Source organism: Drosophila subpulchrella, chromosome 3R (genome assembly GCF_014743375.2).
Source record: "Drosophila subpulchrella strain 33 F10 #4 breed RU33 chromosome 3R, RU_Dsub_v1.1 Primary Assembly, whole genome shotgun sequence".
NCBI lineage: Eukaryota > Metazoa > Arthropoda > Insecta > Diptera > Drosophilidae > Drosophila > Drosophila subpulchrella.
The window spans coordinates 14731359-14751095 of record NC_050609.1 but is presented as its reverse complement, the minus strand read 5'-3'; the positions used below and the strand labels follow the sequence as shown (position 1 = coordinate 14751095).

The 19737-nt window shown below is 43.1% G+C and overlaps 3 protein-coding genes across 11 annotated transcripts; 2 read left to right on the top strand and 1 right to left on the bottom strand.

Annotated features, from left to right (window-relative positions):
- The first annotated feature begins 224 nt into the window (after positions 1-224).
- Positions 225-1951, top strand: LOC119561696 (probable tRNA (uracil-O(2)-)-methyltransferase). Its single transcript, XM_037875210.1, has 2 exons — positions 225-512; positions 571-1951. The coding sequence occupies exons 1-2, from the start codon at positions 248-250 to the stop codon at positions 1878-1880; spliced, it is 1575 nt and encodes a 524-aa protein (XP_037731138.1). The 5' UTR covers positions 225-247; the 3' UTR covers positions 1881-1951.
- Positions 1883-3803, bottom strand: LOC119561712 (RNA-binding protein with serine-rich domain 1-A). Its single transcript, XM_037875212.1, has 3 exons — positions 3624-3803; positions 3392-3553; positions 1883-2955 (listed from the first exon to the last, which is right to left on the bottom strand). Coding segments are annotated over exons 1-3 (1122 nt in total). The 5' UTR covers positions 3626-3803; the 3' UTR covers positions 1883-1997.
- A 443-nt stretch (positions 3804-4246) lies between these two features.
- LOC119563486 (RING finger protein 44) lies at positions 4247-17800 on the top strand. 9 transcript variants are annotated; one of them, XM_037876915.1, is made up of 10 exons: positions 4247-4313; positions 6278-6844; positions 8628-9152; positions 13038-14352; positions 14617-14970; positions 15031-15628; positions 15692-16160; positions 16223-16407; positions 16958-17070; positions 17131-17800. In XM_037876915.1, exons 3-10 carry the CDS (start codon positions 8761-8763, stop codon positions 17329-17331), a joined length of 3627 nt encoding a protein of 1208 aa, XP_037732843.1. In that variant the 5' UTR covers positions 4247-4313; positions 6278-6844; positions 8628-8760; the 3' UTR covers positions 17332-17800. The 9 variants fall into 9 exon arrangements, with proteins under 9 accessions (XP_037732843.1, XP_037732845.1, XP_037732844.1 ...); XM_037876913.1 differs by having other exon boundaries at positions 4262-4373; XM_037876921.1 differs by having other exon boundaries at positions 4267-4373; positions 14013-14352.
- The last annotated feature ends 1937 nt before the right edge of the window (positions 17801-19737 follow it).

Here is a 19737-nt window from a genome sequence, read left to right as displayed (position 1 = left end):
ACAAATTAGGTATGTAATGGGAAGAGTTACAAATTACTGTTAGAAACTATCATTACCTATCAGAATGATTTCGAATCAACGTTATCAAATAATAAACATGATAAACACCTTCATTTATTTTTAAAACATTTTATATTTACCTATCATTATTTAAAATACGCGCTACTCAAGTATCGATAGGAAAACAATACCCTCGACGTATACCTAATTTTCCTGCATCATAGCGTCACCTTCCATTTTCGACACCATGGCAGCAATAGAAGAACCGCAATTCTGGCAGGCGATTGGAATACTGATCCAAAACTATCATGCCCTGAACAAAAAGATATTCGAGGCAGTCATTACCCAAGTGGAGAAGCGGCAGGATGGACGACTGAGTGACTCCAGCGAAGAGGAACTGGAGAAGTCTCTAAAGGATGACCCAGGCAAGCGCACGTGCACTGGTTTCAAGATTGGATTCAAACTGCTGCCCAAGAAGCTGCCAGAGAACATCTTGGGCACCGGAACTATAGGTGAGATAGGCGCTGTACTACTTATTCTATAAGAAACTCATAATCCTCCTACTTGCAGACTTTGTAAAGTGCCTGTACGAGTGCCAGTTTGCCAGCGACGCCATAGAAGACTTCTCAGTGCGCCTTCTCGAAGGACAGCTTCTATTGGAGTCCGAACAGAAAACCAACTGGTTGGAGTTTGTCCTTAAACCCAAGCTCCTCAGCTGGTCCCAGGCCAAACAGGATGAAGCCAAAGTTAAATCACTGGGCTTGGTAAACGTGGAAACGTACAATGATATGTACAAGGAGTTGAAACGAAAGCACTCAAAGCGTCTGATTGACCTTTGGAAAACCGCCCAAGAGTCCACGGATCCATTGAAGTTTATCTACGAGGATTTGGCCATCGCCGCATATCTCATTGCTTTCTGGCGTACAACCGAAACATATCCCACGGCCTTCGCAGACTTGGGTTGCGGAAATGGTCTTCTGGTGCATGTCCTCAACGCCGAAGGCTTCAAGGGCTACGGCTACGATATAAGGAAGCGAAAGCTATGGTCTCTCTATCCGCCGGACACTCAACAGAGCCTTATCGAGAAGACAGTGGAGCCTAACAACTTCCGCTTGGATTTTCCGGATGTGAATTGGTTAATTGGCAATCATTCGGATGAACTGTCGCCCTGGATTCCGGTTTTGGCTGGTCGTTTGAACATGTGCTATTTTCTGATACCCTGCTGTCCTTATGAACTTTCGGGAGCCAAGTTTCGCAGACGAAATACGAAAGTAAGTGCCTACCAGGACTTCTTTAAATATGTCAAAAAGGTCTCCCGGGAATGCGGGTTTCCCCTGGTCATGCAAGACCGCCTCAAAATTCCAAGCACCAAGCGATTGGCTCTGATAGGAATCAAAAGAAGACCAACAAAAGCTATTGAGGACATGGAGTACTTTGTCCAGGAGGAGCTAAGGAAGTACAAAACAGGAGAGGCCGAAATTAAGCTACGCGAAAAGCAGGAAAGTGTTCGCAACTGCACACAGGTGGACAAATCCATTATCGATGCTCTGGTGCTGAAAATCTTCAAACAACTCCTGGCTGCCAATGAAGATAAGTGGTCAGGTCGTCTGCCCATGCGAGAGATCGCCCAGAGCCTCACCAAAGAAGAACTCAGTGGCATCAAATCCGAGTGCGGCGGAATCAAAACGTTGCTGAGAAATAAACACGAAGTATTTGAGTTTTGCGGTGGCGATCTTATAGGAATAAGAACTCCCAAGCCAATGTCCGATGGTCCTGTTCTCCGATCCCGTGTGACCATCAAAAAGCGAAGCTGCTTCTTTAAGCTCCATCACCCGCTGGGATGTCCTCTTGAAGATGCAGTGTGCTCCTTTATACATTAACCTTACTTGTTATGAGTGTGGCCCTCGCTCACGTTTATTGTTTGGATTATAATATAAAGAGAAGTGCATAATTCGGGTGTCAAATCGTACAATCTAGGAATCGAGCAGTGTCATCATTTAGCGAGAGCTGTCACTGCTGTTGCTGCGACGTCGGCGGCGGATGGGCGAGCGGGAGCGGCGACGCGGTGAACGCCGGTTCCTAATGGGCGACTGACGACGTCCGCCGCCGCCACCTCCTCCGCCGCGGTTGTTGAACCGATTGAACTGGGGCGGGGATCGCCAGCGGTTGTTCTGCGGACGGCGCATGGGAGGCGAGGGACGACGCATGGGCGGCCGCTGTTTGGGTATGACAACCGGCGACACAGTTATCTCCTGGCCATCGATCTGCCCGCCATCCATGTGCTTCATGGCCGACTCACAGTCCTCGGCGGTGGCGTATTCCACAAAAGCCACGCCGCGTCCGAAATTCGGATGATAACGATCTACGGGAAACTCGACGTTCTTCACATCTCCAAAGCTGCTGAAGATCTCGAACACATGGTCCTTGGTCACATTGCGGGTGAGCCGGCCTACATGTATGCGCACCGGCTTGGGCGTCGGCGAACGGGTGCGGGTGCGCGACCGGGAGCGCTCCCTTCGCTTCGGTGGCGGCGTTCTGTCCACCGAGCCACGTCCACGACGGCGTGGTGACCGTGAGCGGCTGGCCGAGCGGGAACGCTCACGCTTTACATTATTGCTTTCGACGGCGGGCCTGTCGTTGGATCCAGCACGGCGGGCACGATCGCGGGAGCGACTGCGCCGCTCACGATCCCGTTCCGGCTCCTTTCGCGACTTGCTGCCTGGTCTGGGGGATTTGGAGACGCGCCTGGGCGAACGGGTGCGAGAACGGGATCGAGCGCTGGGCTTGTCTTTGTCTTTATCCTTGCCGGCAGCTCCGCCACCACGTCGTCGGTTCTTCTCGCTGCGATCAGAGTCGCTGGACGAGGACGATGATGAGCTCGAGGAGTCGCTGGAGCTGCTTGAGCTGGAGCGCGATGATCCGGAACTGCTGCGCGAGGAGCTGCTGTCCGACGAGCTGGAAGAGGCAACATTATGTATCATTTTTTCGCATACCATTGTGATAAGTTGGTAGATGAAAAAGTATAGCTTATGACCTATTTTTAACCTTTTATAAATTTGTTCTCATTGTTCTGATTTACTATAGCTGTCTTAAAGGGCAAATATGTAAAATATATTGAGGAACATTGGTACATTTGTATATCCTAGCGAAAAAAAAAATGGGATACAATTGACTTTCACCTAATTTAAAAGTAGTACTATAAAAGATAATAAAGCAGATAAATTTGACTTTCCCTGGGAAAAACATAGGATTCTGTTGTGATAAATGCCTAACTTCTACAGTTCTTGGTACCTAAGAACATTTTCCTATACAAGATAGGAAGCATTTTGAGAAGTAACCCTTATTCAAAGTGACAGATGTGGCGAACTAACCCCGTTGCCGGCTGCTTTACCTGCTTCTGGAGTCGCTGCTGGAGGACGCCGATCCGCGGCGTTTGCGTTCGCGGTCCCTGCGGGATGAGCTGCTGGCCGCCTTGCCGTCCTTCTCCTTGGTGTCCTTCTCCTTGTTGTCCTTTTCCTTCTCACCCTCGCCGGCGGGACTCTGGGCACGCGCCCTATTTTCGGGCCAAGAAAAGCGAGATGTTTCAGCCGCTCAGGGCGGTAAAATGGCCGCAAGTTACTTACATTTTCGTATTGCCTATTAAGTTGACGGTTAGTTGTATATGTCAGCCGACTCCTAAAAGAGCTGGCTTTTATGTTTTTATTAATAAATCCCTTTTTTCAACACGAATTTAATCCAAGAAGCGTTTTCGTTAGAGGTGGATATCGAGTAGGATGTGGAAAATAATATATCGCTATTTTCTAAATAAATATTTTTCACCCGATTCTGTTATCGCATTTTTTGCGACCCTGTCGCGTAGGTTTGAAAATACGTAAGTGGCAGCAAACGTAAGAGCCACGTAAGAGTCAGTAAAAGAGGGAATAGCACCAACGTAAGTGTCAGTTAAAGAGGGAGTTATTTTTAAAATCACAAAACAGGAATTAGGATCAGTACCGAAATTAGAAATATCAATATTTTTTTGGTGAGAAGTATTCATTTGATATTTTTAAAAGAATGATATATCATCAATACGATATTTTTTATATATTTACCCTAACACCGATGCCAACTTTATTGTTATCGGAACATCGGTATTATCGATTTCCTACTCGATTAACACGGCACATACTCGATACAGCTAGTATATAAATACTAGAAATCCCAGCGAAAACGCTGAAATCCCCCAAACCCTCATAACGTTTATCGATACACACATCCAAGGTAAACTCCCATAAAGCGTAAAAACCAAAAGATACTTTTCCTGCCCAGCAACGGTACGCAAAACCAAGTACTTCTATCTACCGTGTAACATGAATAGTGCTTGTTTTCGTAACGTACGTATGTAGTGGAATTACATAAAACGCAATTGTTTTTAAGGCCAGCACTTTTTTATCTGCTGGTGACGACGAAGTGGTTGTCATTGTGAGTTCCCGTCGTCCGTGTGCGTCTGTATGTGTGTGAACTTGTGTTGATTTTGTCCGTGCGGGGGAGCGAGACAGCTAGTGGAGGGGGGGGCGGGGGGTCAGCAGCCACAGAGTTTCGATTTTCCATCCATATATCTACACTCGCAGCGAAAAACGAGAGCGAGCAAGCAAGAGAGAGAGGAGCGCCCCGTCTGGTGTGGTTCCATTTTACGAACACTGCGTCTTTGTCTGCCGTCGAGTCGGGGAGCTCCGCGTCTGGTGTGTAGTATTATTATTATTCTGATTATTCCGATTACTCTGCATATAATTCAATACTCCGCTCCGCCCTTCCAATATTATGCATAAACCCCGTGCCTGAGTGTGTGTGTGTGTGCCAGTGTGAAGTGCAGTTATGTTGGGGCAGCAGCCAATGCAAATTAACCCGTGTCTATACCACAAAGGCACTGTTTTTAGCCCCATCATCGTGTTTTGAAACGCCAAAGAGCAGCGTAATTGCCAAAAAGCAGCCAGCCAACAAGCGTTTCGTTGGTATACATATTCACATATTCATATAATCAATGTGTTCAAAGAAAACGAAACGAAAGGAAATGAAAAAAAAGAGCATTCGATGAAGTTGACTGCCATGACTACGCAATAGCAACAACAAGAGGGGCACCCACACACACACAGGCACCACTCAGCTAGGTGGGTCCTCTCTCGCCTCTCAGTGCCGCTCACGGCTCTCTCTGGGTTTCTTTGTGCTCCACGGATGTACGTGTGTACGTGTGTGTTGGGGTCCGGACTCCATGGGAAAAGCGAATATTTTGATGTCTGCTTGCTTGTGTGTATATGCGTATATTTTTTATAATTTATTGTTTTAATTTTGAGAGTGTGGTGGGGGGGGGGGGGGGCGTAGAGTGACCCCAACTCGAACACCGACCCTGCCCAAGTATGAATATAGCCTTTCGATCGGAGTTTACAGCTTGGAGCCGCCTCCCCGGCAGTACACACACACAGTTGTGGTCAAAATAATAGCTAAATTACGGAAATGTAGTCTTTTTTTTGGTACCATGTTGAAGGGGAGCCCCTAAGAGGCCTCTTTTATAGATATGTTATCGCCCCCATTTAATCTATGTTTAGAAATGCACTTATCTTATCTGTATAATAACATTTACCACAAATACCCTAATCAAACAGGGCGTTTGTGATGTGACAAATCCAGTACAAATATCTAGAGGTTTTAGAACACTTTATAGGGCGTAGAAGTGTATGCTACTGAAGTGAGAAGTTGGACTTTGGATGTGTTCAAAATATATCGTAGCATACCTCTACAGACCTTTCATTTTTCTCATAAACAATGTTCTTTCTAGAAACATAGTTGTTATTTTTATAAATTTTTACTCAAACTTTTACTAAACTCCCTTTCTTAAGTATCACTAACTTTACTCTTAGAAGACATTTTTCTCCACTTCAACAAAAGCAAGTAACCAACATTTTGCAGAGACTACAAGCCAAAAGATAGTTTTCAGCACTATTATTTTAACTGCAACTGTATATTGGAACCACAATTACAACCATTATCGTTAATGATAGTCAAGCATTTGTATATTGTACTGCCTGCCTATTTTTACGTCTAATTTGCATTACATTGGCATTAATACTCATTGGCCGCTATTAAAACCGGGCTTTATATATAAATATCTAGACCTATATTTCAATATTATCCCACATAAACATACATTTATTGCTAACCAAACTAAACCAACCCAAGTAATTAGTTTCTCAACTGAATGTAATAGCAATGTTTTCTTTTACTTTTATTTTCTTTGTTTTAGCATACATACAATATTTTATTGCTGGTTTTGGTGGTAAATTTGCATTGTTAACGGCCGCGGCCAGACGTGCCCCGCTTCTTTAACACACACGTCTCTCAAACGAATACCGATCATCAAGTGTTTCCCCTATTGACTCTCGTATAATAGCCACATGTAAAGATCAAAAATAAAACCAACAACAAATAGCGATACTGATACCGAAAGCAACTAAACCGAAACCGAGTGTATACTAAATACATGCCCGTCTGTACCACCTAAGACCGCCATCTTCCCTTTGCGTTGCCGTGCCATCCGTTGACACTTTTGTATCTGGCTGTATCCGTGTATCTGTATCTCAATCTCATTGACCAACTACCGCAAGCGCAAATGCAAATGTAATCTGCAAACTGCAAACTGCAAAATGCAATCTGCACACACCCGAATCTCAGCTCAGCTCAACTCTTAAACGTTTAATCCTCGAACTGGCTACGAAACCAAGCAACCTATGTATCAGCCAACCTGAACCAAATCAACCAAGCAACCTATCAACGGTCTACCGCAACTGGCAAACCAAAACGGCTTTAGTTTGTAAGCTTTGTTTTTTTTGTAAACCTACTACTACTACCTGTTAAAACATACTATCGAAGACTGATAACCGAAAAGAAAGTACAAAGTACGATTTAGACTTGTTGTAATTATTTGTATTTGTCCTTTGTTCACCTAATGGTACCAATACGATCGATCTAACCCATCCATTTATGCTATATACTATACGACAACACGACTTTGTCACACTGTTTGTTTTACTTTGCACATGTTCGTTTTCTACTTTACGCCTAGTATTTATATTACCTACTTATAGAGCACACACACACCCAACACCCACAACACGGCCCATGTACGTTAAGTGTAACCCTCTATATCTGTCGCTCTCTTGATCTGGAATCTTTCGATTGTACTAACTGCCCGCCGGGCGATAAGTGATAAGTTTTGTAATCAGTCATCCGCCCCTCAACCTCGATCCATCCACATCCATCCGAAACCAGAAACCCTAAACAAAAACCGAAACCTTAAACAGAAACCCAAAACAGAACCACTAATATTGTTTTTGTTTAGTTGACACATTCATGTAAAACACACACACACACACACATCTAGAGATAAATATGTATGTATATATGCGAGGGGCGGCTTAACGATGGGTTATCGTGTTTAACAACTCAAACTGGAAACGCTGGAAGTGTAAAATTTATCGTTACCACTTATCATTGGCGGACGGAGTCGGCGGAGTTAGCTCACATATACACATACATATATACTACCTATGTACCCGTAACTGTTAACTTTATATACATATTTATATATCGTATCCGTATCTGTATCGGCAGCTTTTCCACATACCCCCAATACATGAATTTATATACATTTATATCGTACTTATACCTATAGTTGAAAGACTAACCACGCACGTATCTCATCTCAGTTCCATATAATTGACAACCTATTAAAGCTACACTGTTTAAAACAAACTGAAAAATTGTTGCTGTTTTATTTATTACGATTACAATAAATATTTACATATATATCTCCACACATAAACACACCCACACGTATATATACATATCAATATATACACATATATAAATATTTTATTATCCTTGCCTAAGTAAGTATTTTGCCTACTAGAGAAACCATAAATGTTTTGTTATTGAGCATGTTGGCTTGTTGGTTGTTTGCTTTCTGTTCTGGAGCGCGGGTCCGGCTTAGAGTACTTCTTCCTAAATAAATAATACAAAAAACACACACAAAAATGTAATAATAAAAATACCACAAATCAAACACCATATACATCTAGTGCATACAAACCTTTTCCGTTTTCGATTATAATCTGAAGTGGTGGCAAAGGAATTGAATGGAATTTTTGTTTTTTTTTGAAATAAATACGAAATTGATAAGGGTTCTAAGATTATTTTGAGGGACTGGCTAATACGTTTTGGTGGGAAAATTTACAAAATGGGTTACACAATGTTTAAAAGAGTTCTTATGTGATTAGCCATTTCCTGAAGAATTCGCGAGAGTAAAGTAAATTTAGTTTTTTGAAAAAGATCAGTGGGATTACTGAGTAACATTTCTTTTGAAAGGGAATATTTTAGTATTGAAATATTACATTATTTGAGTTCCTTAAATCAAAGAATTCTTTAAAAACCTTTGCTTTACGGGCATTCATTTGTATTTTTTCAAAACGTTAAAACTGATCAGTTTTTGATAGCCCCAAATGTATTCAGATTGCAAACGGAACGGGGCTGCCTAGTTAAGTGTACAAGCGGTCACTTTATAAGCAAATCGTCTCGTTTTTACTCCCGCCCCGCAGCTGTGTGAATAAAAGATTAGCCCAAAGAAAGCTCTCGCCCAGTCGAAAGTCGAGTAGCAACATCAGCAGTAGCAACAGCAACAGCGGCGGCAGCAGCAGCAGCAGCAACAACACCTGCAACAGCAGCAGCAGCATGCTCAACTCGAATGCCAGCAGTGGCAACTTGGGCAACGGCAACAACAACAACAACAACAATCATGGGGGCAGCAGCCGGCGACCTTTTTCCCGCAACTCCTCGTCGAACCGCTCGCATCGCGGCGGAGGGGGCGGATTGGGAGGTCGTATGCTCTACTCGCCACACCCACATCCGCACGCCCACGTCCAGCAGCAGCAGCAGCAACAACAACAGCAACAGGGGCAGCAGCGCTCCGGCAACAACAACAACAACAGCCTTTTACCTGGCCACAGTCCCTGGTGCAACGTCAATTTGAACGGCGGCAACAGCAACAACAACAACAACGGTGGCAACATCAACAACAACAACAGCAACAACAATGTCAATAACAAAGATGCAAACCCAAATTGGTAAGAGCCGAGAGCCGCTTGCGTTTTAGAACCATTTCCACCTACTCACTCGAGATCCTTTGGAGATCGAGTCTTATGTTAGCCTTAAGTGACATTGAAAAGAAAAGCGAATTTGAAACGTACCCCCCGAAATCCAATCCGAACCGCTCCCGAAATCCCTCAAATGATATCCATCCCATGATTAACAAGACATATCCTTGTAACCTTCCCCCACGACTAGAACAGTTTATCTACTTTCTATCTCTATCTCTATTACACCTGAACTGAAAAACAACCGAAAATCGCTTTTAGGCTAAAGGGAGAATTTTGTAATTAATGTCGCGTTCAGTAGTGCAACCAAAAAACATTTTAATTGGTCCTAACCGTTGAATTTTCGAAGCACTAAACATTAATAAAAAAAAAAAATCGCTTGCATCGCCAACTTGATGGCGACACATAATGGATATAGTGTTATACCGTTTATACCTCTCGATCATTTGTAACTCTCTTGCGTTCCCTTGCGTACTGTACATTTTTGTGTTTTGTTCCTCGTCAAAATTGGCACCCTTTAACCCACTCAGTTATCATACGAAATATACTAATTACCATTGTAACTATCCCAGCATTTACATTAAATACAACATACATACTCGAACACACACACACCCCCCACATTATACTATCCAAACTCAGTTTTGATTTACTTAAATGTTCTATCGTATGTACATTTTCTAACCGCTTTTATTATACCATACCCGAACATTTTTGAGCAGTGTGAAGTTCCGTAGAAGATACCGTATTAACCGAATCAGAAACTCTTGATTTCGATTGTAACAACTTAAAGAACGTTCAATGTTTCATAAACTTAAGACCAATCAAACAGTTCCCTAAGAAAATGCATGAAGAGCACTTGAAAATGGCGAACCAAACTTATTACGTAGCAATTTCTCTTTCGTTTCGTAGTCGTTTCTTTGTCCCAAACGCTTCTTCTTCATTTTGAGTAAAGCGCGCCTAACGGACTTAAGTACTTACCAGCATGCTATCTCTCTCTCTCTCTCTTTCCTAACCCCTCTCTCCGTCTCTCTCTGTCTCTCAAGAACATCCCCAAGGACCTACCTTAATCGCCATCCACCTTCTCTCTACCTCTCACTTTTTATTGTGGGTAGTCGGCAATTACTACTTTTACCTTTATGGGCTTTTAGACTCTTTAGAGCAGGAATCAGTTGTAGACTTAAGTGAATTGTAATTGATTGGTCAAGGAAAAAGCATCGACGGCGGAGTCACCGACAAACGACAATTGTAAGCAATTAACAAATGTAAAGCCAGTTGGGTGGGTAAGTGCTTTTCATGCAGCATCGAAACAGGGGATATTTACTATCTAAATGCGAAATGGAGATTCGATTTTTATTCGGTTGTCATTTGTAATATGTTTTAAAAAGTGTTCCCTTTAAAATTTTGAAATCGTCCATTAACAAATCTCTTCAGAAAGTACTTATATTTTATTGTTTTTGAGGATTCATAAAAAAGTTAATGTTCAAAATTCATAAAATATTTTTATTATTATATGTTTTTAATGAAAACCAAATATTTAGAATGTTTCTATCTAATATTAATAAAATATTATAGATTCTAAAGTCTTTAGATAGGTAGCTATACTTTTTTTATTAACAAATCAGATAGGATTCCACATGCTCCCGATTTCAAGACCTAACCCCGCCCACAAAAATTTTAATTTATTCTGCCGGTTTCTATAATTTCGATAACCTATTTTTCGTTATACGCATAGTGTCGCTTCACGTTTTACGCTATTCGTTAAATTTATACTAAAACCAAAGCAAAAACCAAGAACAAACATAAATGCGATGATAAATATGTGAAATGCAACCGTGAAAAGTGCAAGCCAAGTATGAATTTAGTTACAAAATTTCCTCTTTATCCAAACCGTACCGTAACTAGTTGTAATTTTTTTCGATTTCGACATTTTATGAATGATGCATTTTAGTTGAGTTTCTTGATTGATAGCTAAGTATATTGACGACTGTTGATTGATGTATTTTGCTTAACTTTGCGTAGGTCGAGGCGATCCGAGTCGAGTTTTGCAAATGATCAACAAACTCAGCTTAATGTTTTACTTATTTATTTGCATTTTGCACACTGCGGCTTAGAATGTTTGACAAACCAACCTCATAGAAACTCCAAAACCAACCAAAAACCAAAAAGATATTTCAATTAAACAATGAAAACCGACAAGTTACCGAAATATAGCAGTTAAATCAACTCTTTTTAAATAGTTCGAGCATATCCTTCTCCTTTTCATTTACTCCTCGCTCTCTCTCTCTTTCTATTCTCTTCTAATACTGACTGTTTGTGTGTGTGTGTAACATTAAGCGAGCCACAATAACAACAAGTACAGCATTGTATGGTCATTGTCACACTCTGTTTATCAAGTATTCTACTTTGATTTGTCGTCTACCTAATGTACAGCTGTGTTTAAAATAATAGTAGTGGAAAAAAGAAATTCTAAGAAATGACGTAAAAATATAGATTTACATGAGAATAGTTTAATATTGTCGGTTATTATAGAGCATAAAGAAATAGTTAAAGCATCTAAGAATGTTGACCGTATAAATTCTTGTTATTTTGAAAACAATAATATTATTTGTATTATTTTGAGCACAGCTGTTATTACCATAAATAGTTGTTCTTTGATTTCTAGCCAGTTGCAATCGCAGCTTTTGCATCTAGTCCGTAAGAGTTGCATACTACTTCCTACGTTACGCAGACACCGGCTTACGTTACGATTAACTATAACGTTCGGCGCTTAGACACGCCCCTTTTCCCCACTCTCTCTTGCTGTGCGTGTACATAAGTAACTATACATAGGCATAATAACTACTATAAATGGTGTGTGCCCAGCTCGATCACGATCTTTTGGATCTCCGTTCTGTTCCATTTCCGTTTCCGTTCTCACCCGCTAAAAATGAAAAAAACTGTAATTCGTAAAAGCTTTTTCACAGGCTGAAGAGTTGTTTTTATACCAGTTTATTTACGTTTTCGGTTTACGTTCTCTTTTGTATAGTTTTGGAGCATGACCAGCACTCTCTCTCTCTATCTCTCTCAAATATATATATACTACGTATCCAATGTATTTCTCTCGTGTTTAGCTAGTGAGAACGGCCTATTACGTTACAGTTGCCTTTTTGCCGTTACGTTAAATTTGAATAGTGTGAAGACCAGTGTGCGATTGGCGTTTCGTTGTTTTGATTTCCGTTTCCATTTCGATTTTTGGTAAGCGTAGTGTGCATAAAAACAAAGCGAGCAACAAATAAATAAATAAAATGGCAAACTAACCAAATTTCCACCTAAAATGCATTCAAAACAAAAGAGCAGAACTAAAAAAAAAAAGGAAATAGAAAAATCTGCAAACGATGTGAAACTAATTAGTACGTACGTATTTGTTTTATACTAAATGTGTGTACATATCGATATTATATATATATATATCTATATTAAACTAATATCTAATTATTGCATTTTGCCATTTACATATATATTATTTTTATCTTTTTCGTTTTTCTTTCTTCTTCATATAAAACCAAAAAAAAAAACCGAAAACTACTGCAAAATAAAAAAAAACTATATAAATAACGTATGTGTGTGGCTACCACTCTGCATATATACACCACTACTACTACTACCTACTACCTGTACATGTAATATGCATACAAATAACTATATATGGGTTGTGTTTAATACTACCACACACTGCTACTGCATTGATTTGATTGAACAATTTTCAACTGTATCTCGTACAACCGAATATTATACTCTCTATATATACGTATATATGTATTACATATTATCTAAAACAAACTGCAACTGCAATCCTCAAAATCGAAAATCCAGCGATGTACAAACAAGTAATTCTAGCGGAACTTGTATTTATAACAATAGCAAAGCGCATCATCATCACAACAACAGCAACAACAATGGTCACACTCAGAGCCACAGTCACACTAATCACCCCCATGCCCATTCCCCACACCAAAGTCACCACCACCACCCCCACCAGCAGCAGCCCCAAATGCACACCCATCACCACCCGCATTCGAGTCCACCACAGCAGAATAACAGTTACCGCCACAGTTACCCACCGCATTCCCCGAACTCCCCACCACACAGCAACGGTCATACCAACAGCAACACTAGCAATCCGAGTAGTCAGCGTCCTACTCAGCAGCCTTATGGCAGTAGTACTAGTCCCCAACTAGCCAATCCGAACCACAATTCCTATCCCAGTTACTACGAGATGTGTCCGGGAAGTGGTGGATCTGGCACACAGACCCACACCTATGGATCCATGTCGGTATCCCTGGTGAGACTGAATCCCGCCCGTTTGTGCCTAACGCTAGGTCCTGCCACGCCTCCACCCGCCCAGCGAGTAGTCTCCTTCAGTCCCCGCTCCCACTCCAATTCCAGCTCCAATTCCAACTCCAGTTCCAGTTCGAATTCTCGAAGCTCCAGCGATCGTGATCAGTATCATTATAGCCCACCGCCATTCGGTCAGAACCATCATCCCAATACCAGTCCACATCAGTACCAGTACCAGTACCATCCGCAACACCAGTACCATCCATTGCATAACCCACAGCAACAGACTAATCGCCAATCCCTCCCGCTAACACGAACGAATTCAAATTCAAGCAACGCAACAACTTTCAATTCAACCAATCCAACAACAAATAGTAATCCTACTGATGTTGTGAATGTAAATTCTTGTACCGATATAATTCCTCATGGGTCTTCTTCGTCTGCGTCTGCGTCGTCGATGCTGCCCCAACAACAACATCAAATTAATAACGCATCCGCACCCATCAATAGCCACAGCCAGGGACAGGGACCCGGCAACTCGCCCAATCTTGGCCACAATCACCAGCGTGGCTACAACAACGGAAACAACGGAATCAACGGGAACAACAACCGTGGCATCGGGAATGGAATCGGTAATGGTAATGCCAACGGACCACCCGACTATATGAACTACCGACGTGGCCTATGTCCGGCCTTATCGCGGGACTATCCTGGGGGAAATGGCAATGGACACGGCCACAATGGTCGTCGCTATATGTCCGATCATCCCAACAACCCCTCCTCATCCATGAACGGCCTGCTCAATTCCGGACACCACCAGCGCAACTACAACGATAGGAACTTGAACAACGTAAGCAGATCAACTATGTATTATGTTTAGAGGAAAGTAGGCGTTTCGAAAAATGTAGTCTAGTTAGGAATCTTGTTCCTAGACACTACACCTTTGATAACATTTCCACTCATATAGTAAAATTCATATCCATCGTAAAAATATTTTGGTCGCCAGAATCGTTTCTGTTAGGGTCTTAAATTCTTTCGTAGTCCTTTGCCAAGAAGTATTCAATTATTTTTACCATACTGGATAGTTCGTAATCCCCCCCGAAATCTTCCCCAGCACTTTGGAAACTCTGACCAAGGCGGTCCAGACCATCGCGATCGAGCTGAGGGCTCATCATACAACTTTATGCGTAACGGAGGTAGCGGAGGAGGCTATGGTCGCAATGGATCGCACTACCAGCACATGGCCTATGGAAACAACAATGGTGCCTCTACATCCTCGGGCGGTGGCCCGGGGCTGATGGGAGAACTTCCCTCGGGATCGGGCCTGTCGGGCTCCTCGCTGTCGCTGAACAATGGACCCGGCGGACCCAACGGGCTCAACTCGGACAGTCCGTCGCGCAAGCGTCGTCGCATCTCGGGAAGACCCCAGAACGGGTCGCAGCCCCAACACCGCTGCCCGATGACCCACGTGAGTGTTGCCTTAATCCTCTAAAATAGCTCCACAGTTCACCAAGGCAATCCTTTCCAGATGCAGCAGGGAAGTCCGCCGCTTCGACGTCCGCGTTTGCGCGATGTGGCCACCTCCACGCAGCAGCAGCAGCAACAGCAGCAATATGGCCAGCAGGTTCACCATCCCCAGCAGCAGCAACAGCAGCAGCAGCCGCCTTCTAACTACCACCCGATGCACCACCATCAGCCCCAGCCCCACTATGTCCCCCAGCAACAGGTGCCACCGCCGCATGTCCAGCGTTCTCCATGGGATTTGGGCGGAGGAAGTGGAGGAAGCACTGGTGGAGCAACCTCGAGCAGCTCGGTGGGTCCCATTTTGCAGCAGGTGCAGGCACCGCCGCAGCCACCGAGTCACCAGCAAGCAGTGGGCTATCCACCGGCACCACCGCAGCCCACCTCCCTGATGGTGGACCTGAATCTGAACCAGGTGCCCGTGAGCCTGCAGCTGCGTCCCTCGGAGCCCTTCTGGGCCTCCTTCTGCACGTATCCCATACCGGCGCAGGCTAGGCTGGCACCCTGCCACCTGCATGGTGTCTACACGCAGCCCTTCCCCACCGCCCCGCCTCCTGGACTGGCTGCTCCGCCGCTCCAGCAACAACATCAGCCACTCATACAGGGTGAGTATCATGTCGATCAAGTATATGTTACCAACAGAAGATAATATCTACTTTATCCTTTAGCCCAGCAAATGATAGCCCAGGCCACGTTGACCGCCCAGCAGCAGCAGCGGGATGTGGTGGCCATTGCGACGGCCAATCTGGGACCCATCGAAGCACCCGGTGCCCATGGCCATCCGCATGCCCATCCCCATGCTCATCCGCATGCCCATCAGCTGCCGCCGGGCATCCACATCACCCCGTTGAGCGGAGCAGCGGCTGCGGCCGCCACCCATCACCTACATTCCACGGCGGCAGCTGCAGCGGCCGTTGCCGCCCAGGCCAGCGCCCAGATGTCCGCCGGCCCGCAGCAGATCATCATCTCATCGGACCGCCGCACATTCCCGCCCCACCGCCGCATACCGCGCTTCTGGCCGGCGAACCATGGCCACCGGCACGTCCTGCCGCCGCAGTCGCTGGCCGCCCACCAGGCTCCGGTGCAGATCCAGGCCACGTCGGGCATCATCAACCCCGGCTTCTTGCTGAACTTCCTGTGAGTTTTTATTAGGATGCACTGCTCCTTGGGCATCATGTGAAGCTCTCATCCCTTTGCAGTGCCATGTTCCCGCTGTCGCCGTACAACCAACATGACCTGAGCTCCGGGGACACCAATGAGACGGAGAACTACGAGGCACTGCTCAGCCTGGCCGAGCGTTTGGGCGAGGCCAAGCCAAGGGGACTCACCCGCAACGAGATCGATCAGTTGCCCAGCTACAAGTTCAACCCGGAGGTGCACAATGGTGAGTGGAAACAAGGTGGAATATGGATCTTGCTAGGAAGTTTGGCGTAGTCAACTTAATTATTAATTTAAAAAACTACATTGTTCAAATCCTTAAATATTACTCATACGACCGGTGGTCCAAAATGTTTTTGATTTCAAACAAACGGGAATACTTTTCAGTAATATTTCTTTTTTTCCGTTTAAGTCTTGAACAAATATCTTTAATTTACTTTGAATACACTTGCAACTGCAACATTGCGTATACATAATATAGTTTTAAACGTGCCCAAAAAAGTATGCTATATTTTTGTTAGTTTCGACTTAACTCCGTTTTATGTATTTAGCTTGTTAAAACTAAATGCAATTAGGTGAAAAAGTTTGATAATAGTTCGAATTTTAAAAATATGATTTTTTTAAAAAGGAGGTTTAAAAAAAGTATTTATAATTTACCTAACATTGGAGGTTTCCTTTAAGCACCAAAATAAAGTTAAGTTCCGTATAATTCCAAGAAAAACAAAATAATTTACTTAGTTACGATTTAATTACTGACCCTATACATTTTTCTTCAGGCGATCAATCATCCTGTGTGGTGTGCATGTGTGACTTTGAACTGCGCCAGTTGCTGCGCGTCCTGCCCTGCTCCCACGAATTCCATGCCAAGTGCGTGGACAAATGGCTGCGGGTGAGTACCATAAAGTACCGAAATAAATGCAGTTAATAATATAATCTTTTCCCCCAAAAGTCGAATCGCACCTGCCCGATTTGCCGGGGCAACGCATCCGACTACTTCGATGGCGCCGATCAGCAGCAACAGGCGCAGGCACAGGCGGCATCCGGGGCAACGGCCGCCCTGAGTGGCACTTCCGGCGGAAATGGCGGAGTGGCAGGCACTTCCGCGGCAGCGTCCAACACCGCCAATCCGCAGCAGAGCCAAGCGGCCTAAGCCTTCGATCGTCGTATTCCACCACCACACTACACCTCCAGCTTTGGCTTTTCCGGGCGGTGAGTGGGCGAGGTGGAGGAGTTTTTTCGCGGTTGGAAGGATGGGCCACCCATCGTCCACCGCCCACGCCATCACTTGATGTAACGCGCAACGAATCCAACTGCCAAACCATCGATGCTTCCCCCCCTCAGCTGTAAGCCCCTGCCCACATCCGCCCCTCGGCCACGCCCTCGCGCAACTTGACGCCCCTTCAATAGCTTGTCGTAGACATTAGTTGTATGTGAGTAATGGTAACCGTAATTAGGAGTAACCCATATATGCATACCACCAAGAATTCAACTATATTTAAACAACATATATAAATATTATATATTCGTGTGTATAGAGAAAGATATAAAGCCGTAAGACAAGTGTCTGTATATAAGCCAAGATTTGCACAAAATTCATAATAGATATTCTTTGCCTTTCACACTCTCGAGGACATCCTATAATCCATTAATTCAACTATATGCGAACAAACATAGGTGTATTCGAAATGCTTGGCAGCGGTCTCTCGAAGTTCTGATAGATGGGGGCATTCAGGAATTATTAATCCCCATGGCAGGTGTTGTGTAGAACTTTGGGGACCCGCTGCCAAATCCAAAGGGTTTATCTTAAATTGTTGCTGTCCACACGCATACCTATGAATAACTCTATATTATAAAGAATACATATTTAAGCAAAGCGGAATATTTGTAACTTGGATTTGTGTTTTCTGCTTTTGAGTTAGGCTTGCGTATCTACTGCTTCCTCTACATATTTTGTATTTACTACCATTACTTTTAGTTTTTTTAACAACGTACTATATTTATCCTTATACGACATACATAGAAACCAGCATAAATATAGTGCATTGCATTTTATACTAATTGTACGAACTGAACCCACTGAAGAAGTTCTTCTTCTTGCACTAGCAAAAAACAAAAACAAAGAAATTGATATCTTTAAAGAGGAAAATAGATCGTATATATATTTTTTTCGTTTCTACTGTTTGAAAATTAGTAACTATAAACGGAAGCAACTAACCTTGAAACATATAAGCAATCTTTGAAATCGACTAAACCAGATGAGCGGAGGAGGATAAGCGTTTCAGCAAATATACTAAATATATAGATGCATACACACACACACTAACAGGAGGGAAACCAACCGTATAAGAATTTAAAGTACAGGCATAGAACATATATGTGCATATTGGTGGGCTTATTAATGTATTTGTAGTAGACGTGTGCGTAATTAATGAAAAACAAAGGCAATCGCTATGAGAACACAAATATCGTAATATCGTAACTAGACTTTTCCAGGGCCAGCGTGCGTGGGTGGTGACCTCAGCCGCCCATCGACCAGTCCATCCACTTCCGTAGTATTTTGCCTTTTGAACTGTAACGTCTGTAGCTCTAAACACAAGCATTAACATACATACACACCTTAACCTCCTTCAATGTGACTTGTCTATTAAAATTGCATCAGATGCGAGTATTACGAGTATCATATATACACACACACACCCAGATATATAGAGAGTTTCCTTCTGATATAAGCGATTCAAGCGAACTACGTGCACTAGCCTTTAAAGCCGGAGAACGACAGCTAACAATTTTTACCAATATACATGTACAAGTACGAGTACCATACAATAATTATCTATATCTATCTATCTATCGATCGATCGGTATACACATAACCAATTAACGTGGAACTAAACCAAACGAGAAATGAGAAGAACAAGTAAATTGAAATGATTCCTGCCCTCCATTCGTATTAAAAACCATTGAAACTAACTCAACAACTTTTTATAGCATATATATACTATGGATAGCATTGATTTTTTGTGAGAATGGATATACATAACATTAGTTTAGCCTCTTCGGGAAGGCCATAAGCCGTATCTATTGGGTCATCCGTTGCTTATAGCGAGAGTTTGCAGCACTTTTCCTACCCCGAGCCCCTCTGTCCCAGCTCCCCCGTTCTCAAAACCCTTAATAAAGCTATGCATTACTGAAATCTTGATACCTAGTATATGTGTAAATCGTGTGTGTATTTATTATATCCGGTATTCGTCGCGTTCAGGAATATACTGTATTCGTCTAACCTTGGAAAGGAAGTTAATATGTTCCTAACGAGGATATGATATAATATGAAGATATTTCCGTTCGTCTGTATCAGATACGCTCAAATAAGTTCTAGCTAAGACCTCTTTCGCCTTTCTTAATCTCAAAACAACATCTACAGTTTTGATAAATGTTTTCTATATCCAATAAAGTTTCCAAATCTGAAAAAGTTGTAGAATGCTTTGGTTATTTTGTACGCCAACCAAGCAAACGCCTTAAGGTATGCAAGCTATTTTTGAACAAGACATTGGTTACC